The sequence below is a fragment of the Ischnura elegans genome (genome assembly GCF_921293095.1).
Source record: "Ischnura elegans chromosome 13 unlocalized genomic scaffold, ioIscEleg1.1 SUPER_13_unloc_2, whole genome shotgun sequence".
In the NCBI taxonomy this organism is placed as follows: Eukaryota; Metazoa; Arthropoda; class Insecta; order Odonata; family Coenagrionidae; genus Ischnura; species Ischnura elegans.
Genome location: NW_025791658.1, coordinates 6,985,948 through 7,007,051, shown reverse-complemented (window position 1 = coordinate 7,007,051; position 21,104 = coordinate 6,985,948). Strand labels below are relative to the sequence as shown.

Here is a 21,104-nt window from a genome sequence, read left to right as displayed (position 1 = left end):
CATGATTTTTCCCACAATACAGGAAGATCTAGGGGATAACTTATATCTTATTATAAGACCAAGTGGCTGCTTCTCTTTTTACTTTTTTCTGTTGGAGAAGTGGTATAAGCTTCGTTGACTTCGAATCCTTTTCCTTAAGTGTTACTGGTACTGAAATTCTTCCGGACTTCTTTTGAAAGTCATTAGCATTTTCATTATCAAGCCGCAAAACAAGCTCCACTCTTGCCCGAAGTTGTCTTCCCATTAAATTTTCCACAAGTCTACCAGCCTGGTCATCTACAATATCCTCATCAGCGACAACTGCTGCATCTGGTGGCTCAAGGTATATTGATTATATTTCGTCTAAGTCTTCATTTTCCGGAAGTTCTTTGGCTTCACGCAGTGTAATATCTCTGAGCTATCGATATCACTAATATTAAAAATTTTAATTCAAAAGTAACTACCGGAATAAAAATTAATAAATGCAAATTTACCAATTAATTGATAAATATTAAATCATTTGACGAGAATACAAAGGAAAAAACGTTTAAATAACAATAAATTCTAACTAGAGCATACAAGTCGCAACTTTGAAGATTTGCATAGGGATCCGCCCAATGTGACAGTTATGTCACCGTACAATTTATCAGAGAATATTACAGAAATGGAAAGCAATACCAAACATATTATTGACTTCTTAATAATTTTGTATTATTAGGTTGATATATACAAAAAATTGTCGCTGTAGGGCATATAGGTAATAAAAAAATTAAATACACAAAGCGAACGTCCATTTTTAATACCTAGGGAAGGCACCTAAGTACCAGGATTGCTTAAAAGATATGCCTACACTGTAACTTGACAGTTCTTACCCTGAATAGAAGCACTTAGCTTCCTCTTTCTAATAAGGTGTAAAACTTAACAATATACCTTGCCCGAGCGATGCAAGAGCCATTACAGTGGAGCGATACAGGGTGTTTTGTTACATTGGGCGGATCCAGGTTAAGGGTGGTGAACTATCACAGTTGTTGCCCAGGGCCAAAATTCCTACAGACCAGGAATGAAACCACGGACTCTAGGAGCAATGGTGCTCACCTCTTTAGGCACCAACTATCACTGAAAACTTTGGTAACGTGGAGTCCTTCTATTGCAGAAGAAAGTAATTCCTATTATGATGTACGCTGATAAATTAGCTCACTCTAAGCCTTCATTCTTCTAACATTAAATATTGACAGTCGTTAATCTACATATTTACTGTTTTATTACATACAAAGAATAATTTACCTCATCTCCTTCAGGGAAAAAATATTCACTGTCATAACACAAGAAGTAGCAACAAATTAAATTTACCATACCACAGGTTATCCACATCTTTTAACAGCTGCAAAAGCATAGGGATGAGGATATACAATAAATTCCCATGTAGTATGGTAGATATACCAGCTGATTATTTCACAAATAAAATACTCGATTGGCTTGTTGCAAGACCGTTTTACTCTGTGCAGGAATTTTTCGCAACAAAAATGTAGGGATTGCTGGTCTTTTATAATTGCTGTCAATGTGTTAAGGAAATTGTATTTGCGTATTTTTCTTATCTCAAATCTCATAAAGCTACTATGTATACAGTTTCAATATTTGTAGATGTTTGACGTTGTCTATTGCTGTAAAGGCTGAATGGCAATAAAATTATTAATATTATACTCAGGGATGGGCAAAATACAGGCCTTAAATGTATTTGAAATGCAAAGAATTACTCCAAATGCAATTTAAAATGGAAATTTCAAAATACCTTTGACTTGGGTGTCAGAAAAACGAACTATAAATTAATATTTTAAATACATTTAAAAAATATTCAATACATTTCTGTGGAAGCTAAAGAATCTTTAAAAAAAATATAACCTCTGTGGCACGTTATGGATAGTTGCAAATACGAAGGAAACGGTTCTTACAAAAACAAAGTTATCTTTGAATCAAATGCTACGGAAGTGATATCAGAGCTACTTCAGAAGTATTTTACAAATGTATTATTGTTTTTGGAGTTGGAAAATACCAAAGCTCTGTACATATTTGAAATACAAATTAAAATATACACTCAGGTTGTGTATTTGAAATACAAAAAGCAAATCACATACTTATTTCAAATATGAATTAGAAATATGTACTACTCAGCACTGATCATATATTATACCTTTTTGCTAAGTAGCAATAAGACAAGGATGATTCACCACCATAGCAGGCAAGGAGGGCTTGCACGGTTTCCTCCCAAACGCTCCCATTTCTTCCCACTAAGGCTGATAATCAATCGTTACGTCATCCCTACGCAATAGAAAATTAACTCTTCTGGCAGAAAAGATATAAATATGGCGAAAAAATCAAGTTGATCCAATTATATTTCCAACTAAAACGGTTGCCGCCACAAATGAGATTTCGAGACAAATACATAACAACTTCCACCGAAAATAAAATGAATTTCCAATATACAAATTTTATAAAGACAGCGGTGGAGTTTACACATTACAGTGAATAAGAAAAATATCTTACTGCCACCTTGTGTCACTAAAAATATTCCCTTGGACAGATTGGAACCACCACATTCATTCGTAACTGCAGTGAATATCCACTGCTTCACCACTATGCCAACTCACTCCCTGATTCTTATGGTGTCTTGTTTCATGTTTTCTTAAGCGATGCACTGCAACAAACCAGTCTCCTAGTTACACCAAATCAAACTGAATTTTGATTCAGTGACACTACATTTGCGCGGCAATATTTTAAGTTGCATAGCAGCAGCTTTTTTATACATTTCATGTCCCTTAACTACCATTAGAATGCTACTGCATAAATTGTATGAGAATATATTTAGATGGATCAGTCAATTAACGAGAGAAAATAAATTGAAGTACTGGACATGTATTTATTTTATAGCATGAGCTGCATAACTCATGTCGTATTAAACATTGCACATTTCCCGCATACATTACCATTTGATGATAGTTTAATACCAATCTTGCAGGAGAAAAAAAAAACAAAATTAAATTTCCAAACTACGGTGAAAGTGGCGCTGATCAATTTGTGAGGAAAACTTTGGAAACCACCCTAATTAGAGATGCTCAAAACATAGCAAGTGAAATTTTTTTAAGTCACTAACTTCAATATTCAGAGTAAACATTGTCATTTTTGTAAGAAAAGGTATATATGCCACGGTTTACTGTTGTTTTTCGTTAATATTCTTATTATTTGATTTTAAGAAGCAATACAGATACAACCATTACAAGAACTTAATCAACAACAGCCAACAATATTTTACCGTAACATGGTAACCTATAAACATATGAGAAACATTAATCATATGAGAAATTGCACTCTCTAACATTTTCATGGTGAAGAGGGCCAATTATATCGCCTGTGTGATTAAAAATTGGTGCCTCTCTTGATTAGTTTGAGAACTTTGTAAGGCACCAAATATATTTTTCTAAACTTTCAGAAGTTGTGCCACTTGGAAAAGATTAAATGTAATTTGTCGCTTCAGTTGGACCTGGAATCTTGGTGGAAAACTATGATGATATCTCTGTGTTGCTCTGAAAGATGTTTATTCACTATTACTAGAGTAACATTTGGCTAATGCACAGCCTCTGAATCTTAAGTAGACCCCAGCCTCATTAACTGAGCTGCGGAGAAGCTTTTTATTCCGTAACTAAGTCCAGAAATTGGCGATAGATCGAAAATTTGAATAATATATGTAGTTCTATCTCACAATAACAGCCGTAAAAAAATTTCCTCTTCAACCAAAATCATCTATTCCTAGGATAATTCATATAAATTGCATTAAGATGGTTGTCTCGATACCCATTAAAACTTGAAAGCATTTTATTCAGCATCCCACTCTTATTAGTCGCCAACTTTCACCATTTGATGAAGCTGATTGCCACTCTGGGTGTTCCAGGCCGAGTAAAGGGCACCAAGGAGAGCTTTGGCGGAAAGTTTAGGAATTACTCGGCGGTTGGTGAGATGAGAACTCGTAGTGAAAGACTTGCAGCGAATCTTGCATTCAAATGATCTCTTCTGTGTGTGAGCACATGTGTACGAAGTATCTGTCCTTTCTAGAGAAAGACTCACCGCAATAATTACACACAAACTCCTTTGTGTGCGTACGCATGTGTTTTTTCAGGATGCTATTACCCGAGAAACGCTTGTTGCATTTGTCGCATGAATAGGGTTTCTCCCCGGTGTGTGTCCGTAAATGTAACACGAGGGTATTCTTCGCACTGAAGGACTTGCCGCAAAGGCTGCATTCAAATGGTTTCTCTGCTGTGTGCGTGCGCAAGTGTACCATGAGGTCGCGCTTAGTGTAGAAAGCCTTTGCGCATTCATTGCACGGAAAAGGTCTCACATTCGAGTGTACAAGCATATGTGCCTTGAGGCTACTACTATGAGCAAAGTTTCTGGAACATAATTTACACGAATAAGGTTTTTCTCCGGTGTGCGTACGCATGTGTAGATTGAGAATGGACTTTTTCGAGAAAGACATTGTGCATTCGTTGCACGCAAATCGTTTCACGCCTTTGTGTGAATGCATATGTTCATTGAGGTAAGAAATCTTAGTGAAAGTCTCGCCGCATATTCTGCATGAATGACTTTCAATTACTCCGTGTTTACGCTGCATGTGACATTTGAGACTGCCCTTATGAGCAAAAGACCGATTGCAGGCACTGCAAAAGTAATCTGGAGAGTGTTCTATATTACTTTGTCCATCATCAGGAATCGAGTTAGACCTTGTCTTATCAGCATGAAGAGCACTGTCTTCTTCCAATTCTTCATCTATCACATTCCCTCCTTCCCCTGCACGGGACGCTACAGTCTTGGATTGAGTGTGTGTCTCTGAGACTGATGGAACAATGCAGTCATAGCTAAGATCAATCGTTGCATTTCTTTCCTTCAGCATACATGAAGTTAATGCTTTTTCTAACAGCGTTTTGCCAGAAGTGGACAGCCCTAGAAAAGAAAATCCCATCAAAACCTTCAGTGTCACACAGGAAATCTAGGACTCACTGATCTAATTTTTAAAAGACATTTGATAGATAGAAACCAAGCCCTTTCAATTTATCTTTTTGCTGGTTGCTACACAAGTAAAAAAGGTGTCAGTCATGTTCGGTAATTTAAATATTGATGCAATTTTGTCTGAAAAGGAAAGAAAGGCATCAATATCTATCATAAATATAGCTTAAAATTGCTGAAGAAAAAAAAATGAGGACACTTTAAAAATTTGCTAATTTGAGAGGCAAAAATTAGTGATAGGTGATTTTGTGTTATACACATTGTTATTTTTCTTGAAGTAGATACTTAAAAATGGCAAATAAATTTCCTTTTACATAGCACTTGAGGATACACCATTGTTTTCAATGGAAAATTTATTTTTATAAAGGGTCCAGCCAGTTAAGACGGTGAAAAGTGTCCCCCCGATGTTTCGAAAAATAAAAAATATACACTTGAAGTGCATCCAAAATTATGTTTCCCAAAAGTTTCAGGCCTTAACAATGGATAATTGGCCCAAAAAAATTGAAACACAATTTATAGTTTTTTTACTATATCTCCAGTTTTTATATTTGTAAAATCATTATCTTGATTTTAAAATGTAAATACAGTTACATTCTAGCACCCTGATTTTTTTCAAAATTTTTAGACTGAAAACTAAACTACAGCAGTCATTGAATTTCTCGAAGCTACCAGACCAACTTAAAGCTTAGCAGTATGGTTATAACCAATAATTACGACTAATTTAAATATGATCGGAATTGTTTATGCTAATCTTTAGCCTTAATCAATAATATTACAAGCTGATCAAAAATCGTTGCTCTCAACAATCAATTCAAATATCCTCCTGGAATACATAAATGCAACTGGCGGAAAGCAGTTATTCGTGTTTTTGACAGTTCCGCCAGTTTTAGAAATCCGAAAAAAATTAGGAATATACTTTGATGTAGGGGAAACGACATATATTTTTTTCTGCGTGTCTATTGCTTCCTAAATTTTTTAATTTAATTTTGAATATTTCAAACTTACGTTTAAGTTTAGTTTTCGGTCTAAAAATTTTGAAAAAAATCAGGGTGTTAGAATGTAACTGTATTTACATTTTAATACTAAGATAATGATTTTACAAACGTAAAAACTGGAGCTATAGTCAAAAGACTGTAAATCGTGTTTCAATTTTTTTGGGGTTATTATCAATTGTTACGGCCTGAAAATTTGGGGAAACATAATTTTGGATGCACTTCAAGTGTATATTTTTTATTTTTCGAAACACCGGGGGGGGGGGGGAACTTTACACCATCTTAATTGGCTAGACACTTTATAAAAATAAATTTTCCATTGAAAACATTGGTGTATCCTTAAGTACTATGTAAAAGGAAATTCATTTGCCATTTTTAAGTATCAACTTCAAGAAAAATAACAATATGTATAACACAAAATCACCTATCACTAATTTTTGCCTCTCAAATTAGCAAATTTTTAAAGTGTCCTCATTTTGTTTTTCTTCGGCAATTTTAAGCTACATTTATGATAGATATTGATGGCCGAATTAGTTAAACACCAATAGACTTCAACAGAACAAATTATTTTACATGAAATCAACTTCTACTTTATATAAATGTAAAAAGAAATTATAAAAATTAAATGGAACATATTAAATTTTGTATTATAAGAAATCAATAACTACACAAAAGGAAAGAAAAAGATTTTCTCCTATTCAAACGACATGTAAACTCAAGAAATCAAAAAATTACACATGGATGACTAACTTAGGTTCTTCCCCTTTCAAAAAAGTTACCACAACCTCTCCACACATATAATTGCAAGACCTAGAGTTTACTCACCTGTAGCCTCAGTCATAGAGTCATTGGTCATTTTAGAATTATCAACCAGCTTTCCATCCTCTGTAAACATAGGCTGAAAGTAGGAATCAACTTATTAATCATGAATGCACACACGAATCAGCATTATTTTAACAAAAGATTTTTTTCACAATAAAGAACTTTCTTCCACACATACACAGCAATGAACACTTTGTAATTTCTTTCAACAATGAGACAGGCTTCGAATAACGTTCATTCTAAATTGAGCAATGCTGTGCCATTCATGTAATCATACATAAATTTTTTATCGTTGACCTAATTTTCTAGTGGTTCATACCAAATGTAGAATTACTATTATAGCAGATAGTAATTCCATTACCCCAGGGAAAACTAGGCACTGTCCATGGAAGCGATATACATTAATAATATTACCAACATTACATCATAATTATATATCATCTTAAGGTTATTATTCATAATTCTTCATTACTTTTGTGGGTACTCGTCAGAATCCTTTGACTAAGCGACCAGCATCAGTCGGTTATGTTGGGGCCATCCCAGCAATTGACATAGCCCAAAAGTTTTTATTCTATAGTAATAATTCCTGTGCTTCAAAGAATAAAGGCCATATTTTGGAACAGGAAAATCTTTTTGTAAAGTTACACATCAAAGTCAACAAAGTAAATATTTGTTTTGGTCCATATTTATTTAAGAAAATCATCCACTTAATTGTTCACAGTGGTCTTAGCCCTTATCCGGGCAAGGAGGACCCTACAGCCTTTATTTCAGTTTATAACATGAGAACAAAATGTCCCAGCTGTGCAAACTTCTGTGACTTTGTTCATACGGACAAATGGAATAAGTTAAATATATTTTTAAATTTTAGAAAATATTTCTTTTTTGTTTATGGTAAATTTAAACTTTTCCTAACGTAACTGGGCAAGCTGGGTCTGATGGACCCTTCACATACGCGATCTGTTGCACATCATTAGATGGTTAATATAAAAGGTATTATGTTGTCATTTTTCAATTATTATATGGGATTGTTCACATATACATCTAAATAACCCCCTAACTGAGTGGGGTATGGTAGGAGGTGAGTGTTCACCAGTTATGCAACACGCTGCACTTGGATGCTTACGAGTAAATATATCCAGTTTGTGTTAGCTTAAATCATGAAGTTTATTTTAGCTATCAAGGCTGGAAAATGTAATTAGTGTAAATTAAATGACTAGATTATGTATAAAGAACGTTATTCTAGGTAGCATTGGTGGTAAGATGGGGGCAGATACCGGGGAAGGTGAAATGGGAATAAAGAAAAGGGTGGTCACCGGAGAGTCACCAATTCATTACAGTTGGAAAATCCTGGTGAAGGAGAGTGAGGTGGGTGAGGAATGGACAATATAGAACCAAAATCATTATCTGCATCCATAAATGAAGGATGAGGACGGTTTTTTCATTCTTTCCCTTATTGCTACTGTACCGTGGCGGTCGCCAAAGGGCATATGTTAAGAGAAATTTTCCTTTAGTTGGGTTGAGTCACTGGGAAACCCCTAGAGAAAGATCATTGAAATGATCTAGTTGTTTAAAAAAAAACACTGATCCTCGGAATTTATTTGCAGGGTCCATCCAACGACACTAGGGATAAAGGAAAGCATATATCCTGCCATGCAGATGATGTCGCTTCGAATTTGAACGTTCCTGTTCATTATCATTCTCCTAAAAATCCTCCACCGGTATTTCCAAACCCTAACGCACTGATGACAGTCTATGCTTCCCTGTTTTCTCCTTCTCCTGCACTCCCCACCCATCTTTCCACCACACTTCACCTCTAAATCCTCCATCCTTCTTTCCCATATAAACTACGGCAAGTATGACAAAAGACTAGAGTGCTTGCAAAGTGCTACTAAGCAACATAGATGAAGGCATACAAAATGTAGCAGATAACTGATTCCGAAAATATGGGTTTTTATACGGAACCACCGCCTCAATATGCAATTCCCTTTGGGTAAAAGTAACACAGCCTTCGGAGTGATGGCAAATATTTACAAGTTTCCTTCACGAAGACATCACAAGCCCAGGTAAGTTCTAATAGATGAGTACTAAGGAAGTAATTCGTAGTTTTAGAGAAATTCTATGAAATAATTTTTTTTTTTATAATTATTAGATCATAGCTAGACGAAAGCTTTTGCCTCAAGATGGCACACAAAAACTGCTGAACATTGAAGAAACTAGTGATGATGGATAGCGGATTACCAGCCAATCAAAGAGGCTGGTCCACATTGAAAGACGAACCAAGTTGGGTTTGTCTTGGAAGAGAGTTACAATGAAGAAGATATTGGCATAAAGAGCATTGCCTTGTTTGGATCGAAGAGTTGTACAGCACCTCACTGAACCATTCCAAAATACGAACAAAAATGAAACGAGTGACAAAAATTTCTCTGATATTAAGTTTGCATAGAGCCTTCTGAGTTATGCTGGAAGTATAGGAAAGTAATAACGGTTTATTCCAGGAAATTTTCAAGCCAAAAAAAGTGGTAAAGTCATTTCTTCATTGTTTGGTTCACCAAAAATGGTATGTTTGTGTCATTGCCCAAGATGAAAAGTTGGCCAGTAGTTCTTCTATGATTCATGCATCATAATAAAATTATGGAAGACATCAATGCTAAACCTGAAATTATCAGTCACTACAACTGCACCAAAGGTGAAGTCGATTTCCTGGACCAGTTGATAAATACGCACATGAGTAAAAGAGGCAAAAATAGTTGGCATTTTGCGTTTTTCATGTGTGACTTGGATGTGAGTTGAGTAGCAGCATATGTGGCGTGGAAGAATACTGATCCAAATTGAAATGTTGGTAAGCAGTATTCAAAGTGAACCCAATATTCTGGTTGAGGTCCACAATGAAAGACGAACCAACTTGGGTTTGTCTTGGAACACAGGCTAAGGACTTTTTGATGAAGGAATTTCTGAACCAATACATTCATCAAATTATAGTATAACAAAAAAATGAGATAATATATATGCCCATAATAAAAACATTATGAAGAAAAACAAATGCGTAACAACTGTGAGCAATAGGTGAGCAATGAACATAGTGATGCGAAACGTGTAAATCAAAAGTGAAAAAAGCTTTGAGGGGTAGCCTATCCTGAACTCGTTGATAAAATTTTGTTTCTTCCCCCATGCAATAAATTTTGATGTTATACAGTGTCTCGTTACATAAGTAAATAATATTCAATAATCCCTTACGTTAATTTATTCTAAATTTTAATTATCTCCTCCAGAGACCAATTTTATGAAGGATGAATAAAATTTTTTTTTTATTTCAAATTTTTGTTATTAATTAACAAGTAAAATTTTCATTTATGAACAGTATAAAATATTTTGATATCATTGATTTAGTATAAATTTGCACTATTTGACAAAAAACATTGATACTTTTGCTAGCAGGTTGGCCCACTTGAGCAAAAAGAAAAAATTAACAAGGAGTATCCATTGGGCCCTGCTTACCCGGTTACGTTAGAAATTTGAGGTGCCTGGATAAGGGTTAACCGTGGTCAGTACCACCTTAGGCCTACACCATCATCTGAACACAAATAGGGTGGTTTCTTTTTATTTTTTAATTGCCTAAATTGAAAGCATATTACTCCTGGAGTACGCATTTAACACTTTCGGATTTTTAAATGAGAATATCTATTTTTAGTGATTAAACGAAAAGTGAAAATTTTCAAGCTCGCGAAAATGCGGTGGCTAAGTATGAATGCTGGGAAAAGCCCATGTGGCATCATTCTGGTTCCTGCTGCCGTCATGTGAGGTGACCTTGTGGTGATGACAAGTGAGCCGCTGTGATGCAGGGTGCTAGCAGGTAGCAGAGTACCCTGCTATCAGATAGTGCTTGGCTTAAATAAGGATTATTAATATCTTATCAAACAAAGGAAACTTTCCGACCATTGGCAGTTTTAATAGGTGATTATTAAGAGATGTTTTCCCAAGCTCTGTGCCTCATGCATGCATTGTTAATCTCAGATGATGTAAAACTCAAATTGACCATTGCCATACGTCTAAACTGGGATTTCTAAAACGAAAAAATTTATGAATACACTAATGGTGGGTAACGAATAGCAACCAATGCTTTTCATTTTCTATGATGACGGAAAATACCCTATGCATAACAGTTTTTTTAATGCTACCACCAGATTATGGCAAGCAATATTGGTGAGGCCATTGTTAGACGGAGGTACGAAGAGAAAAATGAAATTATCATTTTGGAACAATAAGTGTGATAATGCACACGAAAGAATCTTTAGCAGGAAGGAGGAGATTTTGAAAGAAGAAAAGTTAAGTTATGGCTAAAGTTATGCAATTTCCTCTTGGGATTGGTTGGCCACTGGAGTGCCACTAATGCTTCAAAACTCTATTCTGTTCACATCTGTCCTGGTCAGCTCTTGGTACAGTGAATGCAAAGGATGCATGTTGCTTCAAGTGCCAATAATGTAAAGTTTTCACAGACCCAGCCCCATCAGTTAAGAGGGATTTACTCACATTAACTCCTATGCCCCACTCTTTTCTCCCCAGATGAACGTTATGCACATCCAAACAAAGAATTTTAAAGTCAGAGCAAACACTAGTTTGATATTTATGACATCTTCATCGACAAATAAATGTAGATTACTCTTTTATCAGGACCAAAAGTTAAACATGTAGGTAATGAACAAAAGGGACAGATTACATTACCTTGGGAGACAAAAAATGAGTGTTCTACTGAATGATGTCACTAAAGTTAAAGAGAGGAATGAATTTTCGTGACAGAAAAATGAAGTTAGCATGGTAGAAGTGCACTTACCTCATCATCACCTAGCAGGGGGTCTACAGCATCACTTGAGATGCCAACTGTATTCGGTGAGTTAAATGCAGGATAATTCTCCTCATTGAGGAGCTCTCCATTCTCCTCTTTCACATTAAACTAAAAGGGAATGTTGAGTGTCGCTCAATAAAAGCTATATAATAATGGTAACATCTCTAATCCATAATAATAGAACCTTGTCCTGTTCCAGACACCACTCAAGCTGGTCGAAACTGTGTATGCCTGAGATTCTTAGGACCAACCTTAACCCTTAAACAGTGACGTGCCATTCTTGTTACACTACCAGTGACTGGGAGGCCGCAATAAATCAAAAATTCATAAAATGTTGCAATGCCATTTTTATTGCTTTGTTTAATTTTTCTTTAAATGCTTAAATATTGTAAAACTTACATTAAAATTTTTACATTCCTGATACGAACCAATTTGTCAGTAAATATTTTTATTTGAAACAGGATCAAAAACTGATGCCACAAACACTTGACTTAAAATTATTATATTCATGTGTAAATATTTTGCCAGATTTAAAAATAAGGCCTTAAATGTTAAAGTTGGAAGACTAAGTAGAAAGTAGCCAAAGAATGTATCCCGCTTAATCCTTTTCTCGATGCATTCTGCAGGCGATCAAAATTACAATTTTTCACAAAAGCGCACTCAGGCTTTTTACATTAGAAAAATAAGAAAGAGGTGTTTTTGTAAAGGAGGGAACAGTCTACACACTGTCCGCATCTCAAACCTTTCAACTCCTTCAGCCTCTCCCTTCGGTAGACTGAGATTTGTGCAAAAATTTATCCTACCAGTCTCGGGAGCCTTACATTTGACATTCTCTTTCCCATATGGAGTCTGACGATATCTCCGCCTTTGATTTAATGCATTCAAATCGTGTCATATCTTCCTTATCTTTCTCAGACTGCTGAAGCACAAAAGAGTTGACAAAGGAAATATTTAATATTCTGAAAAATGCTGCCATTGGTGACCTCCCAGATTGTATCTACAGTACATTTTGTCTTAAGTATCTATGCCATCTCTAGGTGCGTAGTAAAAGGCAATTACTTCTGGTTTCCCTGACTCTGTATCAACACTCACCCTGTACTGCATAAATGAAAATAAGCAAACAGCTTCATATATTTTGGGGAAATTGGATATTACAGTCTTGTTCGCCGAGAATTCGCAAAATGAAGATCCCGATGTGTGTCCTTTGGATGATGCAAAATCATTAGACTTTTTATTTTTTTGGCCGTTCTAACGTGTTCAATTGTAAAATTTAATAATAAAAAATCTTAGACTTATAATCAAGAGGCTCTCCCTACATAGTGATGTTATGTAATCCTTCAAACCGGGTTTCTGAGTATCGGTGTTATGGAAGGTTATACGAATTTTCCTCTTTGGCTCATTTCATGACCACATATAGCGATTTCTCCTGTAAATAATTGTTCTTGCCTGGGGAGATCTTCTACTACATCACTTCTGTCATCATTTGTGCTCCCTCCTTCACTATCAGTTGCATTTGTCGGCATTTGACAACAGATTTTCATACTAATTCAGAAACTACACATCCAAGGGTTTTCTGGTCGCTTGAAAAAAAGGGGCAAAAAAAAAACACTTCGGACAAATGTAGACGTAACGTCACTTGCATTTCGACGTTTTACTCTTGGGGTTTCCTAGGCTGTTTCACTTCTTCTTGCGATAGCAATCGATGCTAAGATGTTCCCCTAAATAGTTAGGAGGAGACTGACTGCTGAAAGATACCCGTAAATAAATGTTGCGCTCCAGCCGTGGGCGCACGAAATTTCGGGGTTCAATTGGTTCCAATTTACAAAGTACATTATATGTGTACTGCTTGATTGGGGTACAAGAAATTAACCACTATTTTATTCTAATTATTGATAACATCTATAAAAATGTTAGCATTTAGAGGATGAAATGAGTGATATTTCCAATAACAACTGGATTTCATTTGTTTTGCGTTCGCCTTCAGAAACTACTTGAATAGTCATTTATTATAACGCAATGAATTTTAGAAAAATAAAGTGCTTAAATATCCTCTTTGTACGACTAAAGACGCTTTCCAACAAAATATTAATTATGAAAGTATACCGGGACTAGCCACGGTGATAACTTTTTACGGAGTCACCCGCAATGCACAAATAGTGCGAAAAATCCACAGAGGAAAAATCATTCGCCTTGACCGGTATACTTTCATAAGTCCAGAGCGAACACCTCTAGTGTTCAAATTTCGGGCTTTGCTCTCCGGCTGTGGCGCCATGCGCACGACCTGCAGGGCTATTCAGTAACTCTTTACGCGGTCGCGAAGACGAAAGATTCCGTTTACGTGGTTACGCCGCGTAAACATTCGAAGACGCGTAATTTGCTATTCAGTAGGCTTCACGAAAACATTTTCGTGCCTTCCCCTCCGCGGTAGTGGGGAAGTCGAAGATACCCGAAGTTTTCCTGCAATACGTCACTGCGAGCCAATCAGAGAAAATCGGCATGCAATTGTCCTCGACAAACAAAAATAGAGCGAGATTCAGCTGGTAAGTGCAATGCTATTATGAATTATAGCGTTGATTAATGAAAAGTATGTTGTACACTTTTAAATATAAGTGAGAGCTCAACGTGTATATTAATGTTGAAGGTGAGTGCGTTGGAAATATGTATGCGATTAGCCGCCTAAGATTACAGTGAGTAATTGGGATAAAAACTTGTACATGAGAGGAATTTGGCGTTATTATGAATTTCCTTATGCCAGATTTTGTTATGCCTTTGCTTTGATGGACCCATTTTAATGATAATACAAGTATTTGAATTGAAGTAGTCAGTTTCGTCATATCGTTTATCGCAGAATTGGCCGGATAATTAGTTATAGGCAATGAAAATAGTAATGTAAACAGCCCTCATGAGTGTGGTAAAATGCTTTGAAAATTATTATCAACCGCAAGCGATGTCCTAAGAATAGTTTGCTTAATTATTGGAAGACTGTAGATAAGAAAGGATAACTTAACGGGATAAGAGCTGATAACAGGGTGCTAAGAAGACGGAAAATAAGGTGAACTAAACCCCTCAAAATAGATAAAAATAAGAATCTATTTACAACGGACTGCCTATCATTACGTTGCAACTCTGACTTCAATGTTCACAATTTGTATCCTGGAATTAACATTTAAGAGTTATGGTACTGACGAAATGCGCCTCAACATTTGTCGCTAACGTATATAAGTAAACCTAACTTTTTAGAATAGAAGTGACATTAAGTTCATATTTTTATTGAATAAATTCAAATCTTCTTCATTTTGTAGTAGTTTCAATTTAAGAGATACCCTGGGAATTTTTAAATTATGTACAAAGTCAAGTGAAGGAGTTTCTACCTCATAATTTTGGATTCTTAAAAATCAATCATGCTATAATATTATATAGGTAGCAAATTTGCAGTATCTAAAGTCATCAGCACACCTAAAAATATCACTTTCTTACTACCGTTCCTAAGAAAAAGGAAGCACAGCCTGAATGGGTGGCAATTGATATAAACTGAGATATAGTGATGACTGTTCTACTTTTATCCTGAAGTACCTCACAATCAAGAAGGTTAAGAGACCCAAGCAGTGATGATTGTTAAGGGAAATTTCTACCTAGTGAAAGAAATTATAAGTCTTATGCAAGTAACAGAAAAATGCATGAAAAAATAATGGATGAAACATGACCCATTCGTAATATTTCTTTTCTCATTTTAGACCATTCGGATGAGGTTGGTGGCAACTACAGGGTATCCCTTCTACGAGGGATCCCATGAATAATTTTAAGGTGGAAAACCGTAGTTTGACCACCAACAAAAGCAATGGTGGTGTATCAATTGGTAATTTACCAATGCATTAGGTAACCTGTTAATAATCGCTTGTCTAATAGTTCTGGCCTTGTTTAATATGCCTCTCCCAAGAATTAGGGACTCTGCAAGAGCTGGGATCTCCATAATAATCAGCCTTGTCTGGGAAGGGAAAACCAGCCCCTACACACATATTATGAAGTACAACACATGAATTAACTATCAATCCTGATTTTATTGGTGTACACTCCAGCACTCAATGTCTCAGCAATCATCGGAACCTAGAGTTAAGAACCCCCATGCACCTCTCAATAGACTTCATAATTTGCTTATGGGCTTCAGTTTAATGAGTTTCAGGGGTACTTGGCCTGCCACATAGTTTTCCAGTCTGGTGCCAGTGGTGGTGTGGGTTACCTAAGCCACCTATCATTCATTACACTTTTTAATATATTCGGTGCTCAAGGATACAGATATAATATAAAAATTATTCTTTCTTTTCGATGCAAGGAGTTTACTTTAAAAAAATCAAGGTCATTACTTCCAATATATTATTAATATCATATAATGCATGCTAAATTATGTACCAGATGATTATTTTTCCAAATTTATACCAAACAACGAACACTGATATCCACTCTCCCAAGTACATTTCATTTCCCTATGCATGGCTGATTGATTCCATATATGTATCGACATAACTGATAATCTGGAAAAATTGATGCTTGCAAATTACTGTTAAATAAAATAGGAATGACTTAGAAATGATACTCTCTCACTTTATTTTCTTTGAGCTTACCTGTAATTATTTAGTAACTATAAAGAATAATGAAATGCAACCGTTGTTCTGGAGGTGGTATCAGTTACCATCACATTTCAAATTGATTAAGAGCTTGTGCTTACAAGCATGTTGTTAATATGCTTCTGAGTGAATTTACATAGCATATGGGATTAGAGTAGTTACAAGAGACTTGAGCTGTGGATGTAGAATGGGTTTCATGATATAGCGAATATGAATCATTAAATTACAGGGGGCGAGGAGCTGTAATTTGGTAAAAGTTTGTAAAATGAATAGAAGAGTGGCATTATCACCAAATTCTTTTCAATGCTATGTTTCTGATCCCATACTAATGGAAACAGCCTAGGTAAAGTTTATGAACATCCAGAGCAACATCTCCATTAATCGGTTACTTACATCATGCCATATTATAATGCAGGAAATTTAACGAAAGGAACTGGATCCTTTGTTGTGAATGCATAAATACCTATTAACTGTGTTAGGCCTATTTGTAGGAATACCTCGACTATCACCAATTAATTTGAGAAGGGCTGGCATGTAAGGTAATGATGATCTAGAAACACTCCAAGAGAATAATTTTCAGTCAAGGTCTAATCCATGATAAATTATTAAAATAAATTACAATGTTGGTTTGATTATTCTCCAACAGTATAAATTTGTTGGAAAATGCTATGTAAACAGTAATGGGCTCATCACAATTTGTTCCAAAAATTCATGGGCATCTACATCAGCAGCAATTCATGCATAATTTTATATTAGGTACTCTACTCTGCTCATTTTCTATTGATGGGACTTATATATCTTTGGTCAATATGGGAGGAGAATTCTATGCTTCTGTAACCTCCTCAACTTCTCTGCTGACAGAGGGATGGCCAAGTCCCAAATTATTGTCACTACCAGTAGCTGCCATGCCCATAAAATTGCAGTGCATAATATATCTAGATTTAGGTAGGTATTCCATGTACAATTTTCACTAACTTATATAGGGATAGTGGTTGATGTGGTTTAGTAATATACCTTCAAACGCATTCGTACTGCAAGAGCTCTTTGAGCTGATTATATTTTGACATAAAATATTTATTAGCTTCCAAGCTAAATCTTTATCCAATATTTTCCCTGAAATACTTCTTATGTTAATACAAAAGGGTCATATACATTCATTAGTTCCCTCACACAAGACTGACTCTTTCAATTCTCTCCTCCTCCTAAGTATTTCTAGGGCTCTCACACCAATAATTTTCAATCAGATTCGATCGTTACATAAATTAACGATACACATTCAAATGAAAATAGGTTAGCCTCACCTCACCTTATGAGAATATTAAAATTGTAATCTCAGAAACAATAAATGGTCTCAAAATGTTATATGGAACAATATATATCTATAGCACATTAAGAAGTAATTGGCTGTCTTATTTCATAGATTTACAATGAGTCATTTCTCATAAAAGCATAAATCCCTTAGCTAGGGTTCTGAGTGGCTAGAATGTGGGAGTCAATTCCTTTATACAATCATGATACTGCAGCAGGCACAAACAGGTATCTGGCTCTCAGACAATATCCTCTCACCACTATCCACAATCAATATAAATAAGATGATTGACTTGCCTCAATTCCTTAACAAAGACCATCACACTAATGGCCATTGAATAAATACTCTCGCTCTCTTTTCCATAATAATCATAGTCATGCCATGGACTCATAGGCTTAATCGAAAGGAAACATCCTGTATGATAGATATCACAAAAACGACACTTGTCCCCAATGTATATACTAACCATTTTGAGCAAAACAAATCTCTTATGCCAAGAAATACTTAGTCATCTTTTGCCGCAAGACAGATGACACTGAAAACAGTAGTATACTCAATAATGACTGCTTGGTAAAATAATTTAAGTTGTACGCACTATGCTATGTACATGAATAACATGCCTACAAACGTCTATCTGTCATACAAGCATCTATACCTATCCACAGTTTAGACATGGTAACCTCCAGCCACAGCAGCTGCACATTTCATTTGCGAAAAGGACCTAATATAAACATACAAAATCGATTCACCTATCAGTTATATCCTTTCAGTGTCAATATCTTGTATTTGATTAGTTAAAACAATAGCCATCACAACGTAGAGAAAAAATTATACATCCACTATACGGCAATAATTGTGAATATTTATACATCGCCAGCCTGAGTAAAAATATTGATCAGCAGAGGAACTGTCTTTCTGCTAGTTATGTCCCTCCAACTTCATCATCCAAAAATATCTTATACAACTGTATACACACACTGTAGAGCGCAGTATTCATTCATGTTATTTTAGCATTGATGTTGAACATGAGCCCTTTCAAACCAGAAGAAACAAAATAATCTTATGATCATACTACGAGTTGTTTACCTTCTTAGTGGATATTAAAAGTAGCATTTGTACTTTATCCTAAGTTCTTGAATCCCGCTACATACTCCTTTTGCATATACACTAGTATTCATAGAGTAACACTGCATTCCGAAGTGGGAAAGCACTGACTAACACCACAAAGGTGACTCGCAGCAGCAAATTCATGAATGGAACACATACGTTTCCTCTTAACCAGCAAATATCTTCCTAACTTTGTAACCGTCCCGGGGAAAAGTAGAACAAAGCATTTAAAATATCTACGCTCATACATCATCTACACTCATAGTGAAACAGACGACGGGAAAATGTCTTGTAAACACGACTTAAAAACAAGATGCGACGACACATTTTACACTTAAGTATTCACTTTGATAAACGGTTGAAAATAAATAGAGTACTATTGAGATATGCAATTAAGCGGACGATAATGGTAAATATGAAAAATATAAAACATTTCCTCAATGACAGATAACAACACCTCCAACTCCAATAATATAGAATGTATTCCGAAAAGAGAATATGAGAAGCATGTACAAGACAAGAATAATTTAAAATTCATGAAATTAACAGTAAAATATGCAAAAATATTACTTGCACGAAATGAAATTACGTCCACAACTACAATGAACACCGCTATTTACATGGCAAAGCAAATACATGACATATATTAACAGCATGTGGCCCCGTCGTCTACCGCGGACTGCTGTTTACGCGGCGGAAACTGAGTTTTCGTTGACAACTCTCGTCGCGTAAACTGAAGCACGAAACTTACGTGGCGGAATGTTCGAAATGGCTTACAGAATAGCAACAATGTGATTTTCGCGATCCCGTCACGAAATCTTTCGTCTTCGCGACCGCGTAAACAGTTACTGAATAGCCCTGCTGGACTGCTAGTCGCATCATATGCTCAGCAGTCCATACCACCTTGTCCGGTATAGTCCACAAATTTCCACAGGGGAGAATGATGCCTCGGTAGCTTAACTGGCTAAAGCACTCGGCCGAAAATATTAATTATTATTATGCTTGACAAATCACGATGAATTGTTTTTAACAACTTTTTTAGTCATTTCCACCAGCATTACCTTTATTGATTTTTTAATTTAGTGACGTGCAGTCTCACAGACCGCTAATCAAATTCAATTGCAAATTTACAGAGAGTAATAAAAGGAACGTTAAATTTTAAGAGTGGGATATCCTTGGTATGGAAAAATATGAAGCTAACGAGAATAAGAGATATTTCGAAACATTAATTTTGAAAATATTCATAATCTTAGAAACGCAGCGGTGTCTCAGACTGCATGTCACTGGTTAAGGGTTGATACACTTGTTGATTTTACAGGTGTTTTTCTGTCCAACTTGCAGTGGAATGACTCCATATTTGCTAGACTCAGTTGCAATGCAGGGGTTGCAGACTTTGTTCCTCCAGCTTCACCAATGTAGACTTCTTCCCATTCACAAGGTATGTGATAGATGACAGTGGTCTTCACTCCAATTCTCTCTTTGCTCTCTCATTTTTTCCACTATTTCCGGGAAATTGTCACTCAATCCCAAAAAATGGCAACGTCCACATGCCTCCGCAGGAACTACAGAGCCAAATTGTGAATTTTAAAGACTCAAGACCTCTGGCATCTATCACATGACTCATGAGCGTGGAGTCATCTACATAGGTGAAACTGGAAGAATTATCAAAACCAAGATACCAGAGCACATAATTTCAGATTAATGAAGCCGTCAATCATCGCTCATACTTCCTTATGCAATGCTTTTAGTCCCTACACTGCTTTCTTTACTCCAGCACCAACAGAATACATAAAAATCAATTAGACTTCAATGAAAGAAATGCATAACTTTAAGGCTTCATTGGACAATGCCAGTTTTTCCATGTATTTGAAGTCGTAAGTGGCACCATCTTTTAGCCTATTTGAGCACTATACTTGCATCCAAAGTTAATGTTTGTTTATTCCTCTGCTGCATTTAGTCCTTGAGATCAGGGGCGGATCCAGGATTTTTTTCTGGGAGGGGCACAAGCAAGGCCGTATCCAGGATTTTGTTCTGGGTGGGGCACAAGGATACCTCGTAATACAAAACGAACGCAATGATAATGGGACCGTATTAATAATCATGCATATTTTTGAGGGTCTGGGGGGGGCACGTGCCCCCGTGCCCCCCCCCCTGGATCCGCCTATGCTTGAGATGTAGCCTTCTTGAACTTACAAAACTAAAGCCACTAAGGTTGTTTATGAGAGGTGAGAAATGAAGGAAACATTTTATGGTCCTCAAAGCTACAGTTAAGCCTTGTATACTTCGCTTTGTTTACTTGAATTTTACAATAATTCAGGGATCAATATAATTAGTTGATATAATTTTTAAAATTAGGAAACTATGGAAAAGATTTTGAT

At 35.9% G+C, this 21,104-nt stretch overlaps 1 protein-coding gene across 3 annotated transcripts in view; it reads right to left on the bottom strand.

The window, feature by feature from the left end:
• Window positions 1-3,288: 3,288 nt before the first annotated feature.
• LOC124172675 (zinc finger protein 2 homolog) overlaps window positions 3,289-21,104 on the bottom strand; it is a 44,949-nt gene continuing 27,133 nt past the window's right edge. For 2 of the 3 annotated variants that reach the window (XM_046552133.1, XM_046552131.1), the window contains 3 exons: window positions 11,677-11,796; window positions 6,852-6,924; window positions 3,289-4,971 (listed from right to left, as the gene is read on the bottom strand). In XM_046552133.1, the coding sequence (XP_046408089.1) occupies window positions 4,028-4,971; window positions 6,852-6,924; window positions 11,677-11,796 (1,137 nt within the window). In that variant the 3' untranslated portion in view covers window positions 3,289-4,027. The remainder of the gene's footprint in view (window positions 4,972-6,851; window positions 6,925-11,676; window positions 11,797-21,104) is intronic. The other variant, XM_046552132.1, reaches the window with a different exon arrangement.